The sequence below is a fragment of the Eurosta solidaginis genome, chromosome 4, assembly GCF_040869045.1.
Source record: "Eurosta solidaginis isolate ZX-2024a chromosome 4, ASM4086904v1, whole genome shotgun sequence".
Lineage (NCBI taxonomy): Eukaryota > Metazoa > Arthropoda > Insecta > Diptera > Tephritidae > Eurosta > Eurosta solidaginis.
Genome location: NC_090322.1, coordinates 28,604,759 through 28,631,765, shown reverse-complemented (window position 1 = coordinate 28,631,765; position 27,007 = coordinate 28,604,759). Strand labels below are relative to the sequence as shown.

At 36.9% G+C, this 27,007-nt stretch overlaps 1 protein-coding gene across 24 annotated transcripts in view; it reads right to left on the bottom strand.

The window, feature by feature from the left end:
• The window catches only part of rsh (radish), a 798,688-nt gene that overhangs the window by 5,627 nt on the left and 766,054 nt on the right, over positions 1 to 27,007 (bottom strand). For all 24 annotated transcript variants that reach the window (XM_067780984.1, XM_067780983.1, XM_067780985.1 and 21 more), the window contains 7 exons: positions 23,165 to 23,384; positions 22,542 to 22,799; positions 22,372 to 22,483; positions 21,287 to 21,479; positions 20,638 to 20,846; positions 20,427 to 20,557; positions 20,113 to 20,294 (listed from right to left, as the gene is read on the bottom strand). In XM_067780984.1, coding sequence (XP_067637085.1) covers positions 20,113 to 20,294; positions 20,427 to 20,557; positions 20,638 to 20,846; positions 21,287 to 21,479; positions 22,372 to 22,483; positions 22,542 to 22,799; positions 23,165 to 23,384 — 1,305 coding nt within the window. The remainder of the gene's footprint in view (positions 1 to 20,112; positions 20,295 to 20,426; positions 20,558 to 20,637; positions 20,847 to 21,286; positions 21,480 to 22,371; positions 22,484 to 22,541; positions 22,800 to 23,164; positions 23,385 to 27,007) is intronic.

The following is a 27,007-nucleotide window of genomic DNA, read 5'->3' as shown; positions in this document are numbered from 1 at the left end:
ATTGCTTGAATTTTTTATTTGTTTTTCGGTTTGATACACGCATTTCTGCGTGTGTGCTTTCGTATTTCCCTTTTACTTTTACTATGCACACACGCTGTTTAGGCCCGAAGCCTAAATTCATATATACTCGCGCCACCCTAATAGCACCACTTTAGCGACCACTAGTTCGCCCACATGCATGTATATGTGTACATAGGTAGGGTTATGTTGTCCGTACACATATACATGCATGCCGGTACAACTGTGTGGGGAAGCTTCCCCTTAAAACCGGAGACTTTTTCCACGGTTCAACGGTTGTCCTTGACAAGGCAACCGTCTACTTTTCCAGCGATCGTTGAGCGAACTACAACCAGCCGTCCCGAGAAGCCCCGCCACAATTCTTATTATAAAAGGTAATTAATTTGTGTTCTAAGCAATTTCCTTTCATTTAAATAAATCATTATTATAACGAGAAATATCTCGTCTTTCTTTTCTTTTAATTTTTACTCCTAACACAATTGTGGTGCCTCCACTCCTTTGTCGAGTTTGTGACACACCACAATTGTACACACGCATCATTTCAGAAACTTTCAGTTTTGTGTACACTATACAGTTTTTGACATTCTCATCATCCATCATAATCGTAATTTTCATTTATATAAAACAGAGAGCGCGACCTAGGGACTAATGCAAATTTCAAAATTGATAGCTGAAGCGCCTCTTATTAAACTTTACTATGGGAGATTTGAAGTGTTGCAGATACAACATACAAAAAGTACGTTTTTTACAAACGTCAGAAAAGCAAGATCATAACACCTCCCTAAAATAGACTAATTCCCATGGCTCAACTATATGGTTGGCTCATCTCCTCAGCTAATTCAATTTTTTTCATTACACTGGCGTAGTGGTTGTCGAAAGGAGATGGCAAACTCAAAATGAAACCAACACATTGACAACGTTTTTTTGGAAAACTGCTAAGTTTTATGTTTTCATTGCATTCCATTCGCCTAACACCAACACGCAGATTTTGGTAATCTGAACAAAATGTATGCTGTTGCTGCAGAGATCAACCAACCATATAGCTGAGTCATGCTAATTCCCGGCATGAAACTCCGGGTGTCACAAAAGCACGGCGAAGTGGATTTCTACCTTACCCTATTCTTAACCGGGCACGTATGCTTTAAGGAATATCCCGTCGTTTCACAGATGAGAAGAATAACAAATGCGACCATTGTGAAGGTGAAGCATTAAAGAATGTTAACCATGTATTTTGTGAATGCCCAAGGTCCCACAACTACGGATAGAGACTCCGTAGAATTCTTGGGTAAGATTACACTTCCGAGATTTTCGTAGGGCATATGCTTGAAAGTTAAAAAAAAATATGGATAGGGCATGCGCCGTCACCGCAGATATCATGAAGCAGCTAAGAAGTCCAAGACGGATTGAGACACGGCTCTTCCAACCCAGGAATATGCAAAGAAGAAATGAAATGGTAAAAGTTTAGATACGGATTGGGGACAAGGTCTCTCTAACCGTACTAAGCTCGGAAGAAGCAAACAGGAAATGAAATAGTAAATATAGATAGATATACGGCTCGGAGACACTGCCTCTACAACCAGGGAAGCTAACGACTTCTGAAGAGCTTCACACTCGCAAAATATTGAGTGAACAAAAAAATTAAATAAATAAAGTTAAAACAAAAACATATTAAAACCAAAAAAGAACAAGAAACAAAACATAATAACATAAAATGGAATTAAAAACTGACTGAGCAAGTACTGCTAGGTGACTCAGACGGCATACGTACAACCTAATGCTCAAGCCAGCTTCCTACGGAGTACTTGATGGTAGTACTTACCGGGAGGAAATGGTATTGAGGAGGTAGTATTTTTAGTGCTGGTTAAAGTCCCATATCACTTTGCGGCTTTCTCCTCTGAATATATAGACCCATTAGCGACGAAAGAAAATGATATCCGGAAAGTTTGATGCTGGCTCGTTTGCTTTTAAAGTAACCTTTAGCAGAACGTGGAGTCTAAATCCGTACTTAGTCCACGGTCGGAATATTCATCATTAATAATGTAGGTTCTAGCCTATTTTCATTTCCACGAATATTGCTGTCAAACTTCAGATAGGATAGAGAATTCATATGACTAGAAAACTTTTGTCGCACATTAACAAAGCAGGCCCAAGCTTTAAACCAGTTTTAATTGTCCTTTACGAGGTCGACTGGTGACATATCAATTTATCTCCGCTACACACGAGTATTATCATAATGGCCCAGCTGCCTCATATTATTAGATCGTAAAATGTGTATCATAAATATTTTCAAATTAATTCTAAACTGCCAATCGACAAATGAGTACTTGAGCTGAAGAGCCAATGTGAGAGCTACTCGAACGATATGAAAATGGCACGACAATTAACTCAAAGCTGAGAAGATTTAACAGGACTGTGCAATGACTAAATGTGTTACGTGTGTATGTGTGTATATATGTGCACTAAAGATTTAAGTAAGGACGTATGAATAGCTAAATAAGCATAGAAGAAGACTTAAGCTTGTGGCATTTCTTTGGACAGTGAACAAACAATGAAATGGAAGATTATGTGAAGGGTACTGAAAGTAGAGCTTTCGGGAGTAGGGGAAAGGTATACGTTTGAGTAGTGGAAAAAAAATATATACAGTAACCTTGTAGGTACATTGACTTGAGAATGGCAAGATGTGCATTATAAAACCCGCGCTGTAACTAAAGACAAAGTTGAGAGAAAGGTTAGAGGCAAGTTAGAAAACTAGCTCTATTCATTTTTTTATAGCTGCATTAAGTAGAGTGAAAGCACTTAAAGAGTTATTCATTCGAGTTATGTCTTATTCACTGCTTTCTAAAAACTAAATGGGTAGTGAAGACTCTTAACGCGGAGAAGTTTCCACCTACCTCTGAGCCTTATATTGAGGTGTGCAATGCAATTTCTAATATCAGCGAAGCTCCCTCTTAACCCTAAATTAATATGACCGTTTCAAACGAAAGTCCCATGGAAGAAATCAGCTAATACCCAGCACTTAACGTTTTAGCACTGGGGTACATTCTTAGCTCGGGGGTCTTTCGTCTTTATGACCTTGTTTAGATATGAAAGTACCAGCTGTAAGGGTATCTACATCTCTTAAAACAATTCATTTGCTATTGCAATGATGAATCGACGATGGCGAATACCAAAAAGCTGCCTCTGTAGAAGTTGTCAGGATGAGTAGGAAGGTGAGTCGATTCATCACTTTCTCTGCCAATGTATAGGACTATAGGCGGGACGACTAAGATTTGTGGGCGCACAATTTTTGGACAGTTTGGCAGAGGTTAGGAAGGTGGACCTTTCGCTCCTAACTAAGTTCATCAGCGAAAACAAATGGTTCATTGAGGACCGCTGGGAAGTAATCTGGGTGGCCACCTAGCACTTACTGAAGTTTCCATACACACCTTCAACCTAACCTAACCTTTCCTAACTGACACCAGTCAGAGTCAAACTGCAAAATTTATTGTGCGTTTTTTCAGCCTACAACCATCAATAATGCTGGCCTTACTTCTTTATATTAATTTCGCCATTTTTTTTATCTTCTTTCACAATTTTTGTAAATTTCATTGAATACCCCCAAGTGAGTTGTTTAATATTTCAGAAATTTTATTAAATTTTTTAGATATTTGTGCATAACATAAAAACACGTATTAAAATATTTATATAAGGACATGTGAAAAATATCGGTCACCACCATCACATGCTCTTATTATCATTCATTCCATCACATGCAGCCGCTTCTGCTTTCTTCACGTTTGTTTAGAAAACGTCAACGGTCTTAACACCATGAACATCTAACAGGTTCTTCGCATGATTGATAGAATTTTTATACGCAAATGTTGAGGAAAAAATGAAGACAGTGGGTGGAGTAAGATGTGAACAGAAGATGAAATGAAGTGATTATATAAATAAGTAGGGCAGTTTGTGAGTTAGAGAGTGTGTGGTAGACTTATGTGAAGTAATGGATCTCATCAAATATACATACATATTTCGTTTTGTGCATGTGTTGATGTGGAAGAGAGACAGAGAGAGATGCAACATGTTTACAAGAAACCTTTAATAGTAGTTCGCACGGTAGCAAGTCGTTTGTTTGACGCACAGGGTGCATATATTTTATGCACTAAGGAGTTCCCCATAAATAGGCGACTCTTCTGGCCGCCAGCAGGCGCTAAGATGCAGTACAGGCAGTCGATCATACAGTTGGCGTTTAGCTATAAAATGTCTATGACACACCAAGTCGCAACTTTTAGGGGATAACAAGAAAGGAAGGTAAAATTCGGGTGTAACCGAACATTACATACTCAGTTGAGAGCTATGGTGACAACATAAGGGAAAATAACCATGTAGGAAAATGAACCGAGGGTAACCCTGGAATGTGTTTGTATGACATGTGTATCAAATGAAAGGTATTAAAGAGTATTTTATGAGGGAGTGGGCCATAGTTCTATAGATGGACGCCATTTAGGGATATCGCCATAAAGGTGGATCAGGGGTGACTCTAGAATGCGTTTGTACAATATGGGTATCAAACGAAAGGTGTTAATGAGTATTTTAAAAGGGCGTGGGGCTTAGTTCTATAGGTGGACGCCTTTTCAAGATATCGCCATAAAGGTCGACCAAGGGTGACTCTAGAATGTGTTTGTACAATATGAGTATCAAACGAAAGGTGTTAATGAATATTTTAAAAGGGAGTGGACCTTAGTTCTATAGGTGGACGCCTTTTCTTGATATCGCCATAAAGTGGACCAGGGGTGACTCTAGAATGTGTTTGTACGATAAGGGTATCAAATTAAAGGTATTAATGAGGGTTTTAAAAGGGAGTGGTGGTAGTTGTATAGGTGGTCGCCTTTTCGAGATATCGGCATAAAGGTGGACCAAGGGTGACTCTAGAATGTGTTTGTACAATATGAGTATCAAACGAAAGGTGTTAATGAATATTTTAAAAGGGAGTGGACCTTAGTTCTATAGGTGGACGCCTTTTCTTGATATCGCCATAAAGGTGGACCAGGGGTGACTCTAGAATGTGTTTGTACGATAAGGGTATCAAATTAAAGGTATTAATGAGGGTTTTAAAAGGGAGTGGTGGTAGTTGTATAAATGGTCGCCTTTTCGAGACATTGGCATAAAGCTGGACCAGGGGAGATTCTAGAATGCGTTTGTACAATATGGGTATCAAACGAAAGGTGTTAATGAGTATTTTAAAATGGAGTGCGCCTTAGTTCTATAGGTGGACGCCTTTTCGAGATATCGCCATAAAGGTCGACCAAGGGTGACTCTAGAATGTGTTTGTACAATATGGGTATCAAACGAAAGGTGTTAAAGAGTATTTTAAAAGGGAGCGGACCTTAGTTCTATAGGTCTTGATATCGCCATAAAGGTGGACCAAGGGTGACTCTAGAATGTGTTTGTACAATATGAGTATCAAACGAAAGGTGTTAATGAATATTTTAAAAGGGAGTGGACTTTAGTTCTATAGGTGGACGCCTTTTCTTGATATCGCCATAAAGGTGGACCAGGGGTGACTCTAGAATGTGTTTGTACGATACGGGTATCAAATTAAAGGTATTAATGAGGGTTTTAAAAGGGAGTGGTGGTAGTTGTATAAATGGTCGCCTTTTCGAGACATTGGCATAAAGCTGGACCAGGGGTGATTCTAGAATGCGTTTGTATAATATGGGTATCAAACGAAAAGTGTTAATGAGTATTTTAAAATGGAGTGGGCCTTAGTTCTATACGTGGACGCCTTTTCGAGATATCGCCATAAAGGTCGACCAAGGGTGACTCTAGAATGTTTTTGTACAATATGGGTATCAAACGAAAGGTGTTAATGAGTATTTTAAAAGGGAGCGGACCTTAGTTCTATAGGTGGACGCCTTTTCTTGATATCGCCATAAAGGTGGACCAAGGGTGACTCTAGAATGTGTTTGTACAATATGGGTATCAAACGAAAAGTGTTAATGAATATTTTAAAAGGGGTGGACCTTAGTTCTATAGGTGGACGCCTTTTCTTGATATCGCCATAAAGGTGGACCAGGGGTGACTCTAGAATGTGTTTGTACAATATGGGTATCAAATTAAAGGTATTAATGAGGGTTTTAAAAGGGAGTGGTGGTAGTTGTATAAATGGTCGCCTTTTCGAGACATTGGCATAAAGCTGGACCAGGGGTGATTCTAGAATGCGTTTGTACAATATGGGTATCAAACGAAAGGTGTTAATGAGTATTTTAAAATGGAGTGCGCCTTAGTTCTATAGGTGGACGCCTTTTCGAGATATCGCCATAAAGGTGGACCAGGGGTGATTCTAGAATAAAAAAATAAAATAAATAAATGTAAGGCGCGATAACCTCCGAAGAGATCTAAGGCCGAGCTTCTCTTCCAATTTGCGTCGTGCTCCTCTTGATTTTCCCTACAAATTGGCCGGACGGGACCTACATGTTTTATGCCGACTCCGAACGGCATCTGCAAAGCAGATGAGTTTTCACTGAGAGCTTTTCATGGCAGAAATACACCCGGAGTGCTTGCCAAACACTGCCGAGGGGCGACCCCGCTTAGAAAAATTTTCTTCTAATTGAAAAATCTTATTTCTAAAATTTTGATGTTGCTCTGCCCGGGAGTTGAACCCAGGGCATACGGTGTGATAGGCGGAGCACGCTACCATCTCACCACGGTGGCCGCTAGAATGCGTTTGTATAATATGGGTATCAAACGAAAGGTGTTAATGAGTATTTTAAAATGGAGTGCGCCTTAGTTCTATAGGTGGACGCCTTTTCGAGATATCGCCATAAAGGTGGACCAGGGGTGATTCTAGAATGCGTTTGTATAATATGGGTATCAAACGAAAGGTGTTAATGAGTATTTTAAAATGGAGTGGGCCTTAGTTCTATACGTGGACGCCTTTTCGAGATATCGCCATAAAGGTGGACCAGGGGTGAATCTAGAGTGTGTTTGTACGATATGGGTATCAAATTAAAGGTATTAATGCGGGTTTTAAAAGGGAGTGGTGGTAGTTATATAGGTGGTCGCCTTTTCGAGATATCGGCATAAAGGTGGACCAGGGGTGAATCTAGAATGTGTTTGTACGATATGGGTCTTAATGAGGGTTTTAAAAAGGAGTGGTGGTAGTTGTATAGGTGGTCGCCTTTTCGAGATATCGCCATAAAGGTGGACCGGGGGTGACTCTAGAATGTGTTTGTACGATACGGGTATCAAATTAAAGGTATTAATGAGGGTTTTAAAAGGGAGTGGTGGAAGTTGTATAAATGGTCGCCTTTTCGAGACATTGGCATAAAGCTGGAAAGGTGTTAATGAGTATTTTAAAATGGAGTGGGCCTTAGTTCTATAGGTGGACGCCTTTTCGAGATATCGCCATAAAGGTGGACCAGGGGTGAATCTAGAATGTGTTTGTACGATATGGGTATCAAATTAAAGGTATTAATGCGGGTTTTAAAACGGAGTGGTGGTAGTTATATAGGTGGTCGCCTTTTCGAGATATCGGCATAAAGGTGGACCAGGGGTGAATCTAGAATGTGTTTGTACGATATGGGTCTTAATGAGGGTTTTAAAAGGGAGTGGTGGTAGTTGTATAGGTGGTCGCCTTTTCGAGATATCGCCATAAAGGTGGACCGGGGGTGACTCTAGAATGTGTTTGTACGATATAGGTATCAAACGAAAGGTGTTAAAGAGTATTTTAAAAGGGAGCGGACCTTAGTTCTATAGGTCTTGATATCGCCATAAAGGTGGACCAAGGGTGACTCTAGAATGTGTTTGTACAATATGAGTATCAAAAGAAAGGTGTTAATGAATATTTTAAAAGGGAGTTGACTTTAGTTCTATAGGTGGACGCCTTTTCTTGATATCGCCATAAAGGTGGACCAGGGGTGACTCTAGAATGTGTTTGTACGATACGGGTATCAAATTAAAGGTATTAATGAGGGTTTTAAAAGGGAGTGGTGGTAGTTGTATAAATGGTCGCCTTTTCGAGACATTGGCATAAAGCTGGACCAGGGGTGATTCTAGAATGCGTTTGTATAATATGGGTATCAAACGAAAGGTGTTAATGAGTATTTTAAAATGGAGTGGGCCTTAGTTCTATACGTGGACGCCTTTTCGAGATATCGCCATAAAGGTCGACCAAGGGTGACTCTAGAATGTGTTTGTACAATATGGGTATCAAACGAAAGGTGTTAATGAGTATTTTAAAAGGGAGCGGACCTTAGTTCTATAGGTGGACGCCTTTTCTTGATATCGCCATAAAGGTGGACCAAGGGTGACTCTAGAATGTGTTTGTACAATATGGGTATCAAACGAAAAGTGTTAATGAATATTTTAAAAGGGAGTGGACCTTAGTTCTATAGGTGGACGCCTTTTCTTGATATCGCCATAAAGGTGGACCAGGGGTGACTCTAGAATGTGTTTGTACGATATGGGTATCAAATTTAAGGTATTAATGAGGGTTTTAAAAGGGAGTGGTGGTAGTTGTATAAATGGTCGCCTTTTCGAGACATTGGCATAAAGCTGGACCAGGGGTGATTCTAGAATGCGTTTGTATAATATGGGTATCAAACGAAAGGTGTTAATGAGTATTTTAAAAAGGAGTGGGTCTTAGTTCTATACGTGGACGCCTTTTCGAGATATCGCCATAAAGGTCGACCAAGGGTGACTCTAGACTGTGTTTGTACAATATGGGTATCAAACGAAAGGTGTTAAAGAGTATTTTAAAAGGGAGTGGTGGTAGTTGTATAAATGGTCGCCTTTTCGAGACATTGGCATAAAGCTGGACCAGGGGTGATTCTAGAATGCGTTTGTACAATATGGGTATCAAATGAAAGGGAGTGGGCCTTAGTACCATAGGTGGTCGCCTTTTCGAGATATCGCCATAAAGGTGGACCAGGGGTGACTCAGTTGTTGTTGCTGTTGTAGCGATTAGGTTACTCCCCGAAGGATTTGGGGATTATTATCGATGTGATGGTCCTTTGTCGGATACAGATCCGATACGCTCCGGTAACACAGCACCATTAAGGTGCTGGCCCGACCATCTCGGGAACGATTTATATGGCCACACTGAACCTTCAGGCCATCCCTCCCTCCCCACCCCCAAGTTCCATGAGGAGCTTGGGGTCGCCAGAGCCTCGTCTGTTAGTGAAACGGGATTCGCCGCTCGAAGGTGAGGTTGACAATTGGGTTGGAGAAGCTATATATTGCGCTACACAACCCCTTGATATCGCCATAAAGGTGGACCAGGGGTGACTCTAGAATGTGTTTGTACGATAAGGGTATCAAATTAAAGGTATTAATGAGGGTTTTAAAAGGGAGTGGTGGTAGTTGTATAGGTGGTCGCCTTTTCGAGATATCGCCATAAAGGTGGACCAGGGGTGACTCTAGAATGGGTTTGTACGATACGGGTATCAAATTAAAGGTATTAATGAGGGTTTTAAAAGGGAGTGGTGGTAGTTGTATAAATGGTCGCCTTTTCGAGACATTGGCATAAAGCTGGACCAGGGGTGATTCTAGAATGCGTTTGTACAATATGGGTATCAAACGAAAGGTGTTAATGAGTATTTTAAAATGGAGTGCGCCTTAGTTCTATAGGTGGACGCCTTTTCGAGATATCGCCATAAAGGTCGACCAAGGGTGACTCTAGAATGTGTTTGTACAATATGGGTATCAAACGAAAGGTGTTAAAGAGTATTTTAAAAGGGAGCGGACCTTAGTTCTATAAGTCTTGATATGGCCATAAAGGTGGACCAAGGGTGACTCTAGAATGTGTTTGTACAATATGAGTATCAAACGAAAGGTGTTAATGAATATTTTAAAAGGGAGTGGACTTTAGTTCTATAGGTGGACGCCTTTTCTTGATATCGCCATAAAGGTGGACCAGGGGTGACTCTAGAATGTCTTTGTACGATACGGGTATCAAATTAAAGGTATTAATGAGGGTTTTAAAAGGGAGTGGTGGTAGTTGTATAAATGGTCGCCTTTTCAAGACATTGGCATAAAGCTGGACCAGGGGTGATTCTAGAATGCGTTTGTATAATATGGGTATCAAACGAAAGGTGTTAATGAGTATTTTAAAATGGAGTGGGTCTTAGTTCTATACGTGGACGCCTTTTCGAGATATCGCCATAAAGGTCGACCAAGGGTGACTCTAGAATGTGTTTGTACAATATGGGTATCAAACGAAAGGTGTTAATGAGTATTTTAAAAGGGAGCGGACCTTAGTTCTATAGGTGGACGCCTTTTCTTGATATCGCCATAAAGGTGGACCAAGGGTGACTCTAGAATGTGTTTGTACAATATGGGTATCAAACGAAAAGTGTTAATGAATATTTTAAAAGGGAGTGGACCTTAGTTCTATAGGTGGACGCCTTTTCTTGATATCGCCATAAAGGTGGACCAGGGGTGACTCTAGAATGTGTTTGTACGATATGGGTATCAAATTAAAGGTATTAATGAGGGTTTTAAAATGGAGTGGTGGTAGTTGTATAAATGGTCGCCTTTTCGAGACATTGGCATAAAGCTGGACCAGGGGTGATTCTAGAATGCGTTTGTATATTATGGGTATCAAACGAAAGGTGTTAATGAGTATTTTAAAATGGAGTGGGCCTTAGTTCTATACGTGGACGCCTTTTCGAGATATCGCCATAAAGGTCGACCAAGGGTGACTCTAGAATGTGTTTGTACAATATGGGTATCAAACGAAAGGTGTTAAAGAGTATTTTAAAAGGGAGCGGACCTTAGTTCTATAGGTCTTGATATCGCCATAAAGGTGGACCAAGGGTGACTCTAGAATGCGTTTGTACAATATGGGTATCAAACGAAAGGTGTTAATGAGTATTTTAAAATGGAGTGGGCCTTAGTTCTATAGGTGGACGCCTTTTCGAGATATCGCCATAAAGGTGGACCAGGGGTGAAACTAGAATGTGTTTGTACGATATGGGTATCAAATTAAAGGTATTAATGCGGGTTTTAAAAGGGAGTGGTGGTAGTTATATTGGTGGTCGCCTTTTCGAGATATCGGCATAAAGGTGGACCAGGGGTGAATCTAGAATGTGTTTGTACGATATGGGTCTTAAATTAAAGGTATTAATGAGGGTTTTAAAAGGGAGTGGTGATAGTTGTATAGGTGGTCGCCTTTTCGAGATATCGACATAAAGGTGGACCAGGGGTGACTCTAGAATGTGTTTGTACCATATGGGTATCAAATTAAAGGTATTAATGAGGGTTTTAAAAGGGAGTGGTGGTAGTTGTATAGGTGGTCGCCTTTTCGAGATATCGCCATAAAGGTGGACCAGGGGTGACTCTAGACTTTGTTTGTACGATATGGGTATCAAATGAAAGGGAGTGGGCCTTAGTACCATAGGTGGTCGCCTTTTCGAGATATCGCCATAAAGGTGGACCAGGGGTGACTCTGTTGTTGTTGCTGTTGTAGCGATTAGGTTACTCCCCGAAGGATTTGGGGAGTATTATCGATGTGATGGTCCTTTGTCGGATACAGATCCGATACGCTCCGGTAACACAGCACCATTAAGGTGCTGGCCCGACCATCTCGGGAACGATTTATATGACCACATTGAACCTTCAGGCCGTCCCTCCCTCCCCACCCCCAAGTTCCATGAGGAGCTTGGGGTCGCCAGAGCCTCGTCTGTTAGTGAAACGGGACTCGCCGCTCGAAGGTGAGGTTGACAATTGGCTTGGAGAAGCTATATATTGCGCTACACAACCCCTTGGATCCCCAGGGGTGACTCTAGAATGTGTTTGTACGATATCGGTATCAAATTAAAGGTATTAATGAGGGTTTTAAAAGGGAGTGGTGGTAGTTGTATAGGTGGTCGCCTTTTCGAGATATCGCCATAAAGGTGGACCAGGGGTGACTCTAGAATGTGTTTGTACGATATCGGTATCAAATAAAAGGTATTAATGAGGCTTTTAAAAGGGAGTGGGTGGTAGTTGTAAATGTGAAGGCGTTTTCCAGATATCGACCAAAATGTGGACCAGGGTGACCCAGAACATCATCCGTTGGATACCGCTAATTTATTTATATGTATATATAATACCACGAACAGTATTCCTGCGAAGATCTCAAGGGTTTTTTATTTCGCCCTGCAGAACTTTTTCATTTCATTTTACTTAATATGGTAGGTGTCACACCCATTTTACAAAGTTTTTTTCTAAAGTTATATTTTGCGTCAATAAACCAATCCAAATACCATGTTTCATCCCTATTTTCGTATTTGGTATAGAATTATGGCATTTTTTTCGTTTTTGGTAATTTTCTATATCGAAAAAGTGGGCGTGTTCATAATCGGATTTCGTTCATTTTTCATACCAAGATAAAGTGAGTTCAGATAAGTACGTGAACTGAGTTTAGTAAAGATATATCGACTTTTGCTCAAGTTATCATGTTAACGGAGGAGCGGAAGGACAGACGGCCGACTGTGTATAGAAACTGGGCGTGGCTTCAACCGATTTCGCCCTTTTTCACTGAAATAAGTTATCGTCCCAGAATCTAAGCCCCTACCAAATTTCACAAGGATTGGTAAATTTTTGTTAGACTTATGGCATTAAAAGTATCCTAGACAAATTAAATGAAAAAGGGCGAAACCACACCCATTTTGAAATTTTTTTTTATTTTTGCATTTTGTTGCACGATATCATTACTGGAGTTGAATGTTGACATAATTTACTTATATACTGTAAAATATTAAATTTTTTGTTAAAATTTGACTTTAAAACAAATTTTTTTTTAAAAGTGGGCGTGATCGTTCTCCGATTTTGCTAATTTTTATTAAGCATACATATAGTAATAGGAGTAACGTTTCTGCCAAACTTCATCATGATATCTTGAATGACTACCAAATTACAGCTTGCAAAAGTTTCAAATTACCTTCTTTTAAAAGTGGGCGGTGCCACGCCCATTATCCAAAATTTTACTAATTTTCTATTCTGCGTCATAAGTTCAACTCACCTACCAAGTTTCATCGCTTTATCCGTCTTTGGTAATGAACTAACGCCCTTTTTCGGTTTTTCGAAATTTTCGATATCTAAAAAGTGGGCGTGGTTATAGTCCTATATATAGTCATTTTAAATAGCGATCTGAGATGAGTGCTCAGGAACCTACATACCAAATTTCATCAAGATACCTCAAAGTTTACTCAAGTTATCGTGTTAACGGACGGACGGACGGACATGGCTCAATCAAATTTTTTTTCGATCCTGATGATTTTGATATATGTCAGTCTATATCTATCTCGAGTTCTTTATACCTGTACAACCAACCGTTATCCAATCAAAGTTAATATACTCTGTGAGCTCTGCTCAACTAAGTATAAAAAGAGCTCCACCCCACTAATACAAGTTGCTTAAATTACTGAGACGTACCAAGGAGTGTGGTCATTTTTACCTCTTACTCAATTTATATATACTTGGTACACTTGACTTACACCAGTGCCTTTACAGCTTAACCTTAAGGAAACTATGAGCTTTCATACGCATTTCCAAAAACGTCGAATAAGCCAACAAGAGCACTCCATTTGGGATGTTTAACTGAGGTAGAAGAGAAAATATATGAATTGAAATCGCAAGCCTCTTCTTCTTAATTTGTATGTAAAGTCTCACAACTTATTTAAGCTTAAATTTCCTCTGTAGGCAACCGCAGTTACCGGATATCGTTGGTATGGCTACGGTTAAGAGAATCTACATCCGGTAGCTCTTTCTCCACATGTTCTACTTTTTTGGAAACGCAAAATCACTCTTCAGAGGTTTGGGAGAGTGTTGCGTATGTGGTTAGTGGTTTGGGAACATTCTGAGCCGCTTAACACTATAGGGTAATCTTTCTTCACATAGTATGAGTTGGCAAGTCTACTAAGTACCTAAAACGTTTTCCATCCTAACTGAACTCGCGAAGTGGAGCTCAAACATTTTGACCTACACCTTCTATATAAAATACTCGATAGAAATGAAGTTGAGTCCCACAATAGAAATATCAGCTAACGCATAGCTAAGGCAAAAAGGAGGTCAATAAGGAAGCACATATTTTTAAAGGTGCGGATAAGGCATAAACTGTTATATCTCATCTGTAATAATTTAATGTTGGCCTTTCGCGAAATGTTGGTGTATTTTCAAACTTATATAAAAATATGTAATATTGCTGCAAACTATTATGAAGCTGCTGTTTTTTTACAGCCATTCAATACACTGCTTTAAACTGTTACAAACTGTTATAAACTATTAAAAACAAAACAAAAAAAATTTTACATAATTATTATAAAGCAGCATTTTAAACTTCTGGGGGCACCACTGCAAGTGCATTAACTGCTGTATACTGTTATACACCGTTATAAAATGTATTGTGATAAGCTTTTGAAAAATCGTAGGAAATAGCATAAGCTCTTATAGTTTTGTTTATGCTGTTATAACATTATTGCAGTTGCCATAAGAATGTTTTTATCCGCAATAAAATTTTTCTCTCCTCCTCGAAGTCTCGATAAGACTTTCATAAATTGAAAACTGCTTTATAAAGCCATTTACTGCTGCTATATACTGTAATAAACTAAAATATTGAATAATATTTTTATTGTTTCATAAACTCTTATAAATTGCTGATATCTGTCATAATGTGTGGGAGTTTTAGACTACTTGAGTTTGATTTAAACTGTTATAACCCGGTTTAAACTCTTTCAACTATGAAACTGTTATTGAAAACTGGTATAAAACTATCTAGATACTTTTTCCAATTATTAAAAACTGGTATACAACCATTAAAAGCTATTATACATGCCGTAGAACGTTTATACAACTAACAACTATTAACATTTGTTATACAACTATTAAAACTGACATGCAACTAATAAAAACTGTTATAAAATTATTAAAAACTGTTATACAACATTCATAACTATTATGTAACCTATAAAATCTGTTATGCAACTTAAATTGTACCATATAAAACTAATATATAACTGTTTAACTTTTTAAAAGTATTATATCAACTTTAGCAGCGGTTTTCTGCAGCAAAGTATAAAAAATCAAGTTTTATAAATTAAAACGTGCCCAAACTGCGGATTTATGAGTGACATTTGCTTATTCAAAGCGATTGCTTGTGCATATACCTAGTTTAAACAAAACCAGGTTTACTCTTGAATAAGAGCAAGCCCGAAGACATGCGCCTATACATCATAATATTAGCAAACGTTTATTTAAATATGCTATAAATAGATTGCTTTCATATTTGTATATGTATGCCAAACTTTTGATATCGATATGTGATATGTTATTATTTTGTTGCATATTAAGAGGCGCCTACACATAATTTATTTTACGCTTGCTTTATTTATTTATTTTTATTTTTTTACTAAAGAAATCATCACATGAAAAGGAAAATCATTTACTAAGTTACAATGCGAACTTTGGAAAAGATAGTAGGCAAGGTAAGAAACATGAGCAAAATAATTGTGTGTGTGTATGATTGTGCACATCCTGCTAGATGATAGTTGTAGTGGTAATAAATTGATAAACACACACACACACACATATACAGCCGGATATATGTGGAAGAAAGGAATTACAGATGAAAAAAAAGTGAAATGTATATTGCTACGGGAATTTATTTTAAGTCATACCAGCAAGCACAGACACATAGATATATATATATTTATATACATGCATATATTAAATACATACATACATACATATGTATGTATATTGTTACCAGCGCTTTTTTACAAATAAATACATTACACTAGTCCATGTAATTGTCTGTGTTACTGCCAAACATATTCCAGGCTCCTATTCACCTTTATGCCTTCAAAAGCACATATGTATATTCACACATACATATCTATACATATATTCCTATATGCACACATATACACTTTACTCAGATTTTGTTCAATCCCTGCATTAAGCTAAACTGACAATCTGTTCGTCTTTTGTACGGTTTCATACAAAACCACTTAGATTGCTTGTAACTGATAACTGATAAGCATGACAAGCTTGTACATAATTTGCGCCTAAAAGTAGATATCATCATATACGTATAGTATACGTCGTATATGCTTTGAAGCTTGCTCAAAGTCACGCTTGACTAGAAACGTTAAAATTTGCCATAAAATTGTACGACAGCCAAACCGATTTGTTTTCGGTGCAAATAAAATTCGTTTAAATGTCGTTTAATACGTATGTTTGAAATTCCTAAAAGTATGCAATACAAAAAAAAATCCCCAAAAAATTTTTTCGCACACGCAATCTATGCATAAATTGTTCTAATTTCATAGTAAAAGCAAGGTATACAGTAGGTTATACTCTTTAATTTAGTCGACATATTAACCATTTGACCTTTACTGGCATTATTAAAGCTGATATAAAATCGAGCTGGGCTGCAGCATTTTTTATTGTTCCTAAGGAATTTTTCGCAATACAAATTGTGGATTGATCTACAAGTAGGTGGCTAGGTGGCTATACAATGCAAAACAAGAGATTCGAAAATCTTGCATGGTTTAAGAGATAAAGGGCAATGCTGGGTCATTTGTGTACCGATAAATTCCCATTTTTGTGTTGAAGAGTTAATGATGGACAGTTTGTAAAGAACAAACAAATGCTTACATTTTAGTTTTTGTACCTAAAGAAGGATTTATTTTATTCTTTCTGTAGGAATATTTCTAAAGTGAATGAAAGAACATTTCTTAATTAAAAGTCCCAAAACTTTTTTTCGAAATTTCTAAAAAAAAAACTTGCACAATTTTTTATCGGTGGGGCAAAGTTGGTCGTAAGTAATGTTTAAGTAAAACCATGATTCAATCACGAGAGGTTTGCTCTGCTGAGAAATTTTTTGACACTTGCAGCAATTTTACTCCCAAATGGAATTGACATCCGTTGACTGTGTTGTTTCTTTGCAATTTTTTGAAAAATATTAGTAGTAGAAATAGGAAGCAATCAGTTTGCAAATACCCGATAAGTACTGAACTGCATAATTCCTTAGAATAATTTTTTAAATTTTATGATGCAGTCATTAACAGAATCGTGCACTTTGGTAAATTTATGAATACACGAAATCTAAACCAATTCAAAATTCAAATCGATTAACGTAAAAATGTCATAAGTAAATAATGGAGACGCCATAACGAAATGTACTCATTGAAATTAACATAATTATTCATTCCGTATGTTCGGAACATCCATCTCCATTTAAGAATTTGTTAAATCGGTTTATATTTGTAATATTATGTATATACGTATTTGATATATTCGAACCTCGCGAGGTAGTATCAAACTAACGTGTTCCGAAAATTCTAAATTAAGAATTTATCCGAAACACTTCCATGAATACTTAACGGAAAAGAATAAAAAGGTGAATACTCGCTGTGTAGCTCACAAAAGCCTAACTCTTCTGTCAAAAGTCAAGGCAGGAGTATTAAGTTCTAACAATAAACCATTTTCTTTTATTTCTTTCTTTTATTTCAGTTCATTGCGGCTGCTGAGTAGAATATCACCGTATGTCTGCTGCCCCTTCAAAATCTTCCTATCTGAAAAATTTCCCATTTCAGAGTTTTTCACAAAAATGCCCTTCATTAAAATTAGATTGAAGAACACCTTATCTCACAATAGGGAGTTTTTGAAACAAATTTTGAGATAGTGTATTTTTGAACAAAATTCTTACGTACGGTATTCTTCAAACAAATTCTGTTATTTCGCCCTAAACCAGTTGGTATTTACAAATTTATTATCACTACTAATATACACCTAAAAGAGAATTTTCTACTACAATTTTAGCTGAAGGGGATTGAATTATTCCCCGTTTTCCTTACTTCGTAAAAGCAACGCGAGATTTTTAAATTTGGGAGTGTCAAAGCTCTGTCATCATTGGAGAAAAAACCTCTAGTAACTGAATCATGAAGTAAAACTACCTTGAGTACAAGCGTTTTTGTGTTTTTCCATTTTTCATTGGCCCACATCGCGTAGCAGGATTAATTGTGATATACTGACATTTGATTTGTTGTGCTTCGCATGCTAAGCCTTACGTTGATTATAATGTATTGACTATTGGTCTGCACTAAAACGACCAGAGACACAAATAATAAAAGGGCTGAATAGAAAACAAAGTAAAAAAATGTGTGTATTACACAGCTTGCGTAAATCTTATTTCAACACAGATAGATAGTCAAAGGAATGGTTTACAAAGTATAACGGAAATAAAAGTGCCGTTAATTAGTGACAAATTCAGTTTTACAGTTGTGCGTAGAATAGCTGAGAGATTACAGAGATAAAGTTTGGACTGAAACAATCAGAATATTTTGAGATATAACAATTCTAAACTGTTATAAACTGGTATAAAGTGTTATACACTGTTATAATGTGTTATACATTGTTATAATGTGTTATACATTGTATAAAGCTAGTTGATTTGCAGCACAAGTGTAAAAGCATATACTAATGGAAGGAAGGGTTGATTTTTAAATTGTTTTGCATCGCCAAAACGGTTATAACTGGTATAAAGACAGTTTCCTATATGAACTACATATTCGGGACACATGTATATACGCATGCCAGCCTCACATGGTATGGCAAGACAAGCTAACAGCGTCGAAGGCGTCTATAATACCAACTGGTATAAGTCAATATAATATTTAAAAAGTCCTTCAAACTTAAACAACGCAGAAACTATGTGAAAGAAGCTCGTACGGTGGAAAATATATCGAATGACCTACAATATACTGGCATAAATGTATGCATTCGGTACCGTATACTATTAAAATTACACATTTGTCTACTGTAACGCTGTTATAAATGTATCTGATAAACAAGCGTAGAAAAACGAAGCTCACATGCAAACAGCACAGTCCTCAAATGAGATAAAAAAGGGGAGTTGCAGCCAAAATCTACTAATATACTTCCATTTAACATCTTCTCAACTATTATAATTGCTATAACTTGATGATAATATTATACTAACCAAAGATATATGTGTATATATAAACTGGTATAATTTGAAACAATTGGTAAAAGCATTCTAATTCTACTAAATTGCTATGAATTGGTATACCAACATGAAGACATATTACATTCACTCAAACCGATTGATCTAAAAAACTAATTTAAATTTGATCGGTATAAACTGGTCGAAATCGAAAGATGAGTTTTAAGTAGCTTGTAGGTGTGAACATCGAAAAAGGTTTTAATGAAATCAATATCAGTGTGGAGTCGCCAGAGCCTCATCTGTTAGTGAAACAGGATTCGCCGCGGATAGGTGAGGTTGACAATGGGGTTTGGAGAAGCTATATATTGCGCTGGCAACCTGAAGGGTTGTGCTACAAAACCCCCTGAATCTGGTATTTTAGTCGCCTCTTACGACAGGCTTACCTACCGCGGGTATATTCTGACCCCCTAACCCGCTGGGGAGTAAAACAGTTATCGTGTTTGTCTATGGTATGGAAATAATGTTGCGAATTCAACGTAAATGAAATATAACAACTATTAAAAATTGGTATAAACTGGTATAATAAGACATATGTATATAGAAGTGAAATAAGCACATATAGGGTTCTTATTATATTTGTGTGTACTAACATTTCAAGCATTTTGAGCGTTTGTATTTAAACTGATCGAAAATTATATTAATCAATGGAACAGAAAAAAACAGTTTGGAAAAAATTGCACATTTAATGATTTCGGGATACGAAATGAAATTTCCTTGGTTTAGCTGAACAAAATTCGGTGGGTTAATTAATTGGACAAAAGTGGTCTTAATACCGAAATGCCAATTTTCCAAAAAAAAAAATATTAATTATAAAAATTCGAACATAGTTTGAAAAATTTTCACGCCATTCGTTGGACAATTATTTATGAGGGAGCATTGACAAAAAAGAAGAAATCAGATACAATTTACTCGTAATTTTTTTTGCACTCTGAACTAATTGCAGGAGGGTCACGCAAAATTAACGCTCAACTTAAACGCCTACATACTATGCTTGGAACCGAGATTAACACAGCACACATCAACGTCCACTGACGACGATTGCGGTGTGCCCGCATCCTGGGCTAAAACTCTTGCATGCAACATTTTGTTATATTCATCCTCACCGATGGGTCGCCACGAGCCCCTACGGTACGGTTTCGGTATTTGACCAGTCTCAGCATGATTCGATAAGTTCATCACCAAATCCTCCAGCATTTGTGAACGTGTACGCTCTTGCATGCGTGCAAATTTCGGTGCCGAATACGAGGCGCGTTCGCCATTAACGATTTTTGTGAGTAACCATTCGCTGGAGAGAGCAACAAAAGTTTAAAAAGAGAGGGAAAGAGAGGAGAAAAATGTCCGTCGGAATGCATTTCAAAAGAATACGTTATAGAATAATAATACAATTTTAATGGCGAACTCATATTTTTATACTCACCGAAACATTGGTCCCTTTTCGAATACCGACTGTTCCCAGAGATAGGGTTTGTAGGCGCCAACTTCATCACGTGTTACCACCGAAACCTCATAACGTGTGGGTTTGTGCTTAATGCGAGCTGAGACACGCACCTAGCGGTAAATGAAATAAGTGGAAATAAGTAAGTAAAAAAAGAGCGCTTTTTGAGGTAGGATAAACGTTTCTCATTTACCAGTATAAATGTGTGCAGGAAATGTGATTTAATGCAGGCAGGACTAAAGCGCGTATTATCCGCTTCCAAAAATACAACACAAACAATATCATTGCCGATATGACGCTTACGTTGCAATTTCTGCGGGTCATGCTTTTCATAGGGTAAGAGCGTCGATACATGAAACATAATCTCAATGTTACGCCAATGGGTGTAAACTGAATAGAGACCTGCGAGAGAAGTGAGAAAGAAAGAATATGAAAAAGGACGTATTAAAAAAAGAACCTGAGAGCAGGGCGCTTCAAAGCTGACACTGTGTTAGTAAGAGTATTATGATCGTAATCGTAGTAATAGGGATTTAGTCGTTGATCAACGAGCAATGAAGCAAGACATAGATATGCACGCATTGATTGCTAGATTCAAAAAATATTTCGCAAATATGTTACACAAATATAGTTTACAAAATAAAATTTATTGCTAACACTTAAAAGCGGAAATTTACGCGTTTGAGCTTAAATTAGCAAAATATGTTATTTTGAAATGCATAAATAAACAAAAGACTCCTCCAATGTTGCTACTTCACTACGACGTTCCTACTTCGCGACGACTAACACATTCAAAAACTGAAATAGCACAGCAATCCGTCTGCTTTTTTTCTTTTAAAACTTACCTGTCAAATCATGCACCGTATCAAGGCCACCTTTGTATTTGTCGAAACCACGTAAACGTACCCGATCACCGAGTAACGTTAGGAATTCATCAAAGAGTATGGAATTTTCATTATTGTCTAAAATTTGTTCCTCCGAGTACTGATCTTCTTTTACATAAATAACGCCCACTTTTAGTTCAGATTTTATAAAAACCTGTTGAGGTATGATTGTTAGTTAAGGAGAGCGATTCTAGTAGTATTATGAGTACTTGGTACGTGGAATTCGATGAAGAGAACGAAGAAGGTGAGATAAATGTTATGACGAGAGACTTGCATGAGCAAAGCACCTCAAGTGAGCTGCATGTTGTGATCCTTGCTTCTTAATATTCCACTGTTTTTATATGCTCGTTTTACAGCAACATAACTTCTTTGCCGTTAACAATTCCTTTCCTTTTACTTCTCTTTTTACCTTTTTTCTATTTTCTTGTTCTCGTTTTTTTTACTTTTTACACACCCTTCTTCTTTCTTACTTTTTGTCTGTTTAGCATTTTTTCCTATATTTTCTTTATTTTTTATTCTGCAAGTTTCCACATTTTTCTTTCTTTTACTGTTTTCATTAGTTTCTGTTCTGTTCTATCTCTTTCGCACATTTTTTATACATTTCTTATTCTCTCATTTGATTTCTACTCCTTTCTTTTCAAATTTTCTCTCTCCTCATTTTTAGCGACTTTCCTTCCCTCTGTTTTTCTCAACCTTTTTCTAATCTTCTTTGTATGTTTCTCCCCTTGTAATAATTTTTCTCTTTTCTTCTCTAATATTTCTGTACCTTTCGGATATTCTCACTTTTATATACCCTTCATATTTCTTTTTTAATACTGGTTTTTCGTTTCTTTCTTTTTGTGTAGACATCTATTCCCAAAGTTCTCTTATCTTTGTTTCCACTGTTCTTCTAACTTCTTTCTATAATTTCCTTTTTTCTTTTCTTCTTTCGTTTAACCCTCAATGCTACACATTCTTCTAAACTTATTAAATTTTTATTTTTCATTCGTCTCTTCTTTACTCCCATCATCTCTTTTCTCTGCTTCGCTCTCTTCTCAATAGCATACCTGATCTAATTTGAGTAGCTCCTCGGGCGTATCCGGTAATTGTCCTAGTATTAATGGTGGATTTAAATTAACTTCTTTACCTAACGATCTAACTACTTCTTCGCGGTTATATCTAAACAGAAAGCGTATTTTAATTACTGGTCTACTATATCTCTCTCCCATTCTCATACCTATCGGCGAATACACAAGACGCCGGTATCAGTCCATGCACCGTATAAGAGCCCGCTCGCACTAATATACGAAATTGATCACGTCCATTCAAGGTTTCCTGCTTGATTGAGAGTATAACCGGGCCGAGGTCTTCATCGCTCGTAAAATAATTCCAATGTTCAGTGCCATAAAAATATTTCTCATATGTCTCCTGTTCGACGGAGATGAGTTCGAATGCGCCTTGTTGATCCCATTGTTCTTCGATTGTTGTCTTCTTCCTAGGACTTAAACATTCGTATAAAATTGTCCAACGAATGCGTGTCGGTGCATTTGAGGGTGTGTGCGAGTGTGTGCAAGTATGTGTGTACATGTGTGGGTGTTAAACACGAAAGGAGATTGTTGATGATTGAACACAGGGGAGGAAAGGGAAACAAAATGTTTGGATTTATTAAACAATTCTCTTTTTTTGTTAAGCAACAAAAATCAAAAATATATAGCGCCAATTAGAATTGGTCAACATTTTCTTATTGTAAGAAAGAGTTAGTCTGTTCTGTTGTTTGTCGAGCTAAACTCAATTAACTATAGGGTGCTAATACTACAAAAACATTTTCGTTTAGAAATCTCTTTTTCTTTACGAGCTCACCTGGGCGTTGCTTCTGAGTCTTCATCATCTTCGTAAAGATCGCTACATTCGCGTTCGAGATACGCATCACTCGAGCTACCCGCTCGAGCATCTTCGTGATCTGAATCGCTTTCATCCCATATAGTATGTGGTGTTGGTAATGTGATTTTCTGACGCGAGCATTCAATCCAGTAGCCGGGCGTAGGCATGAGATTGTGTGGATACTCCTCGCAAAATTCATCTGAAATGAATAAAGAAAATATGCTTTTAATTTAAATTGATTTAATCAATTTATATAAGAAATATTTGAGGTGCCATTGAAAATTTGAATTTATAACATAAACTGGTATATATACATAATTTTCAATCTTCTTCCAAAAAAAAAAAAAAAGTAAAATACTAAACCAAATCAAAACATTTCCCTTTTCCAAAAAACGCGACTGGTTTAAACTTTTTTACATTTTTTCAGAGCGAAAATCTTACTTATATTCGACAAATCATGAAAGCCTCTATCCTCAGGCTAAATTTCACCATCAGAAGAAGCATATTTGAACAAAATTATTTGGTCTAAATTGGTCAAAATTTATTTTTAGCATAATTTTTGCGGTTTTATAAAGCAATAAAAAAAGAATATAAGCAAGCACAGAGAGCTTGCCTTCAATAGCAAATTAATCTATATCTCATTTTAGAAACTTGTATAAACGACTTCTGGTAACATTTCATGCATAATTTTAGAAGCATTAAGTTATTTATGACTGCGAAACTTGTATCGAGTTATTTATTTCGAAGCCGTCGTGCAGCGAAAACGGGTATAAAACAATCTAATATATCCTATACCAAAGATTTACAAAACTACACAGACAAAACCGTTTTAAAATGTAATATTCGCTGTAGGAAAAAAGAAACAGAGATTCTTTTTTTTATAAAACAAATTGGTATAAATGTATAAGCATGATATGTATTTATGAGAAATGGTGAAGCTGCCCAATTGAAAAACTGGAATAAATGAGTTCTAATTTTTATTGCAAAAACTGGTATAAAACAGTTTAAAACTTATTGGTCCGCAATGAAGAGATTTTTACAATTGAAGAAAAGTTACAAATTTTACTAAGTATATGCAGTATTTCAGGTTTAGACCAAAAACTGTTATAAATATTTGTTTTACACAAGTACCTACGAATGCAAATTTAGATTTATGGCTGCAGAATGAGGAAAGAATGCACTGCCAAACTGTATACATATACTGAAAAAAGACTTATATAAAAACTGGTGAACATGTTTTGATTGGTACTTAAATGGTTGCGTTAGAATTAAGAGTTAAGCCCTGTAAAGCACCAAGAGTAAGCTTCTTAACACAGTTGCTTATGCAGTACTTAAAGTTCACCCGAAAAACTGTTATAAATATTTAAAGATGCGCTGCTATACTCCAGACATATGGTTTTACCACAACCGCCATCTTAAATCTTATTTTTTTTATGGGAAAAACTGGTATACGCGTTTTTGGTTGGTTTTTGAATCATTGTGATACCGTCAAATATTAGCGTTGAAAGAAACCCAAGCTAAGCTCTTTTTCATAGACCTTAGTCTGTGAAACTGCCATTAAGGCGATATTGTTTGTGGCAAAAAAAGGTATATATACGAACAATTGAAAAAATGGGTAGAAATATGTACGGCTTGAGCAAGTAAAAACCAAGGTAAAGCTGCTGAGGGAAAATAAACTTGATTAACTGCAAAGAAACTAACAAAAAAAAAGTTTTTGTGTTTATACCAAACCGGCATAAACTTATTTCTTATGAATACATCAAATTGATTTGAAAATAAAGTGGTGGAAAAGTTACGCTTTCTTTCCAGAAGAGGGTTTAAGCAAAAAATCACAATTGACACCTCTAAAATTGTATTTTATAAACTGGTATAAAAATATTTTGGGTTAAGTTATATCTTTTTATACATAAAAAGAATTTTGTTGGTTTCAAAACCAAACGATACGATTACACAATTTTCCCCTCATTTAAACCGGTCTGATTTAAAGTATTATGTATTGACTACATTTAACAACAAAGTAAAGGCCCAACTATCAAGAGTGTCAATTTATTCGTCACATAACTTTGGCTGCCATAGTCAGCAATATTTTTCGTACCACTTTAAATGAAATCTGCCCATAATTTCTGCAAACTGGACTAACAGGCTTAAACCACTTGAATTATTGGTTTTTGCAATATATAACAAGCAACCGACGGAATTTATTTTCAAAAGTGCCTTTGGCATATTTTTAGCCGCTAAAACGAACAAACTAACCTCTAACAAGCAAACATGTGCGACTACAAAATCCAATCAACCATAAAGAAAACCTAAAGATAGACAACGAAAATTGGCTGATTAGTGGTAGGAGCTCTGGCTGATATGGAGCTTCCATGGCTGGCAGCTGACAATGAAAAAGCCTGAAAGTATGTTACACACAGCGAATGCTAAAAAGCCAATAAGGGCTATATATGCAAAAGCCAACAAAATTTATGAGCCGTCAAGAGCAGCGTGAATATAGTTAAAGCCTCAATAAAGCGGTTGGTAAGATGAGGTTGAAAACAAAAAAGAGGAAAAAACAAGGAACGAAAGAGTAATGTGTTGGAAGTATAAAGAAAGAATAAGTAAATGCGCTTTTTCAGTTGTTTAAGCATGCATGATGTTTGCTGTCTTAAGTAGATGAACAAAGCGCGTTTACAGATAGCCGTGAAGTGAGAAGTAAGGGGTTTCCTTACAGCAAGGCATGAGGATGTAACTGAAATGTGCCAAAATAAATGAACGTTAGTTTAGTTGGCTTGCTGGTTGCAATTGCAGCATGGGGTTTCAGTGGCCACAGTGCATTAGCTGTTGGTTGAGTTGGTATAATAAAGAAAGGCGCTCTTGTAATAAAGATATAGAATGTAGCATGAAGCGGTTGCGAGTGAGCTGATGATGAGTAGAGTTCATAATTCGGATGAAATTCTCTTAGCTATTATATTTTTGCTACGTTTATATTAAGTAAAAGTTCCTACTAATGAAAACTAACATACATACATAAATAAGAGAATAATTGGTGCAATAATCAATATTTATATTTGGTGGACTACCCAAAAAATAACCAACGATCTAACCAAGTAATTTTTCAGCCTTTCAGTCCTTTAAACTGACTTTTAATACGCATTCATTATTCCTTGCATACTTTTAGGCACTACAGCTAAAACATCAACTACGCTATATAACTGAAATTTCCAACTACCAAACAACAACACAGCATACATTTTCGGCAACTGATTTTTGACATATGCTGTGCGTGAGCTCACAACCATAAGCACATGCTCATATGCATGAGATGTGCTCGATGAAAAGCCTGAAAGTAGGCAAACTAATTGAAATTACATAAAATAAAACTTTGTTGCCATTTCTCCTTGAGTACAAAAATTTGTGTGGTGTAGTTGGTAAAGAAAATTGACGGAAAGCAAAAGACAAAAGGGGGGGTCGTTGCACATAATGAAAAACAAAAAACCTTAATGAGCTTTTCTCGGCGTTGAGTTCATACAAGGACTCATGCGTCGTTAAGCCCCCAAAGGCTATACTTTCGGCGCTGTCTTTTCCCATTCCACTCGTTTTCCATTTATTACTGGTCCATCAAAGGCATACGCTTATTTTTGTTTTCTTTCATTTTAAATACATATTTATAAAATTATTTGTTTCCTTAGCATTACTTGCGTTGTGCGTTTTTTTGTTTTTGTTTTCTTTTGGCTTGCCTAATTAAATAACATTTTGTAGGCAAAGTGCTTCTGTATCGCGCCTCAAAGTATGTGTTAAGATAATATACTTGCGTAACCAACTGAAGCTTATAAAGGTTGC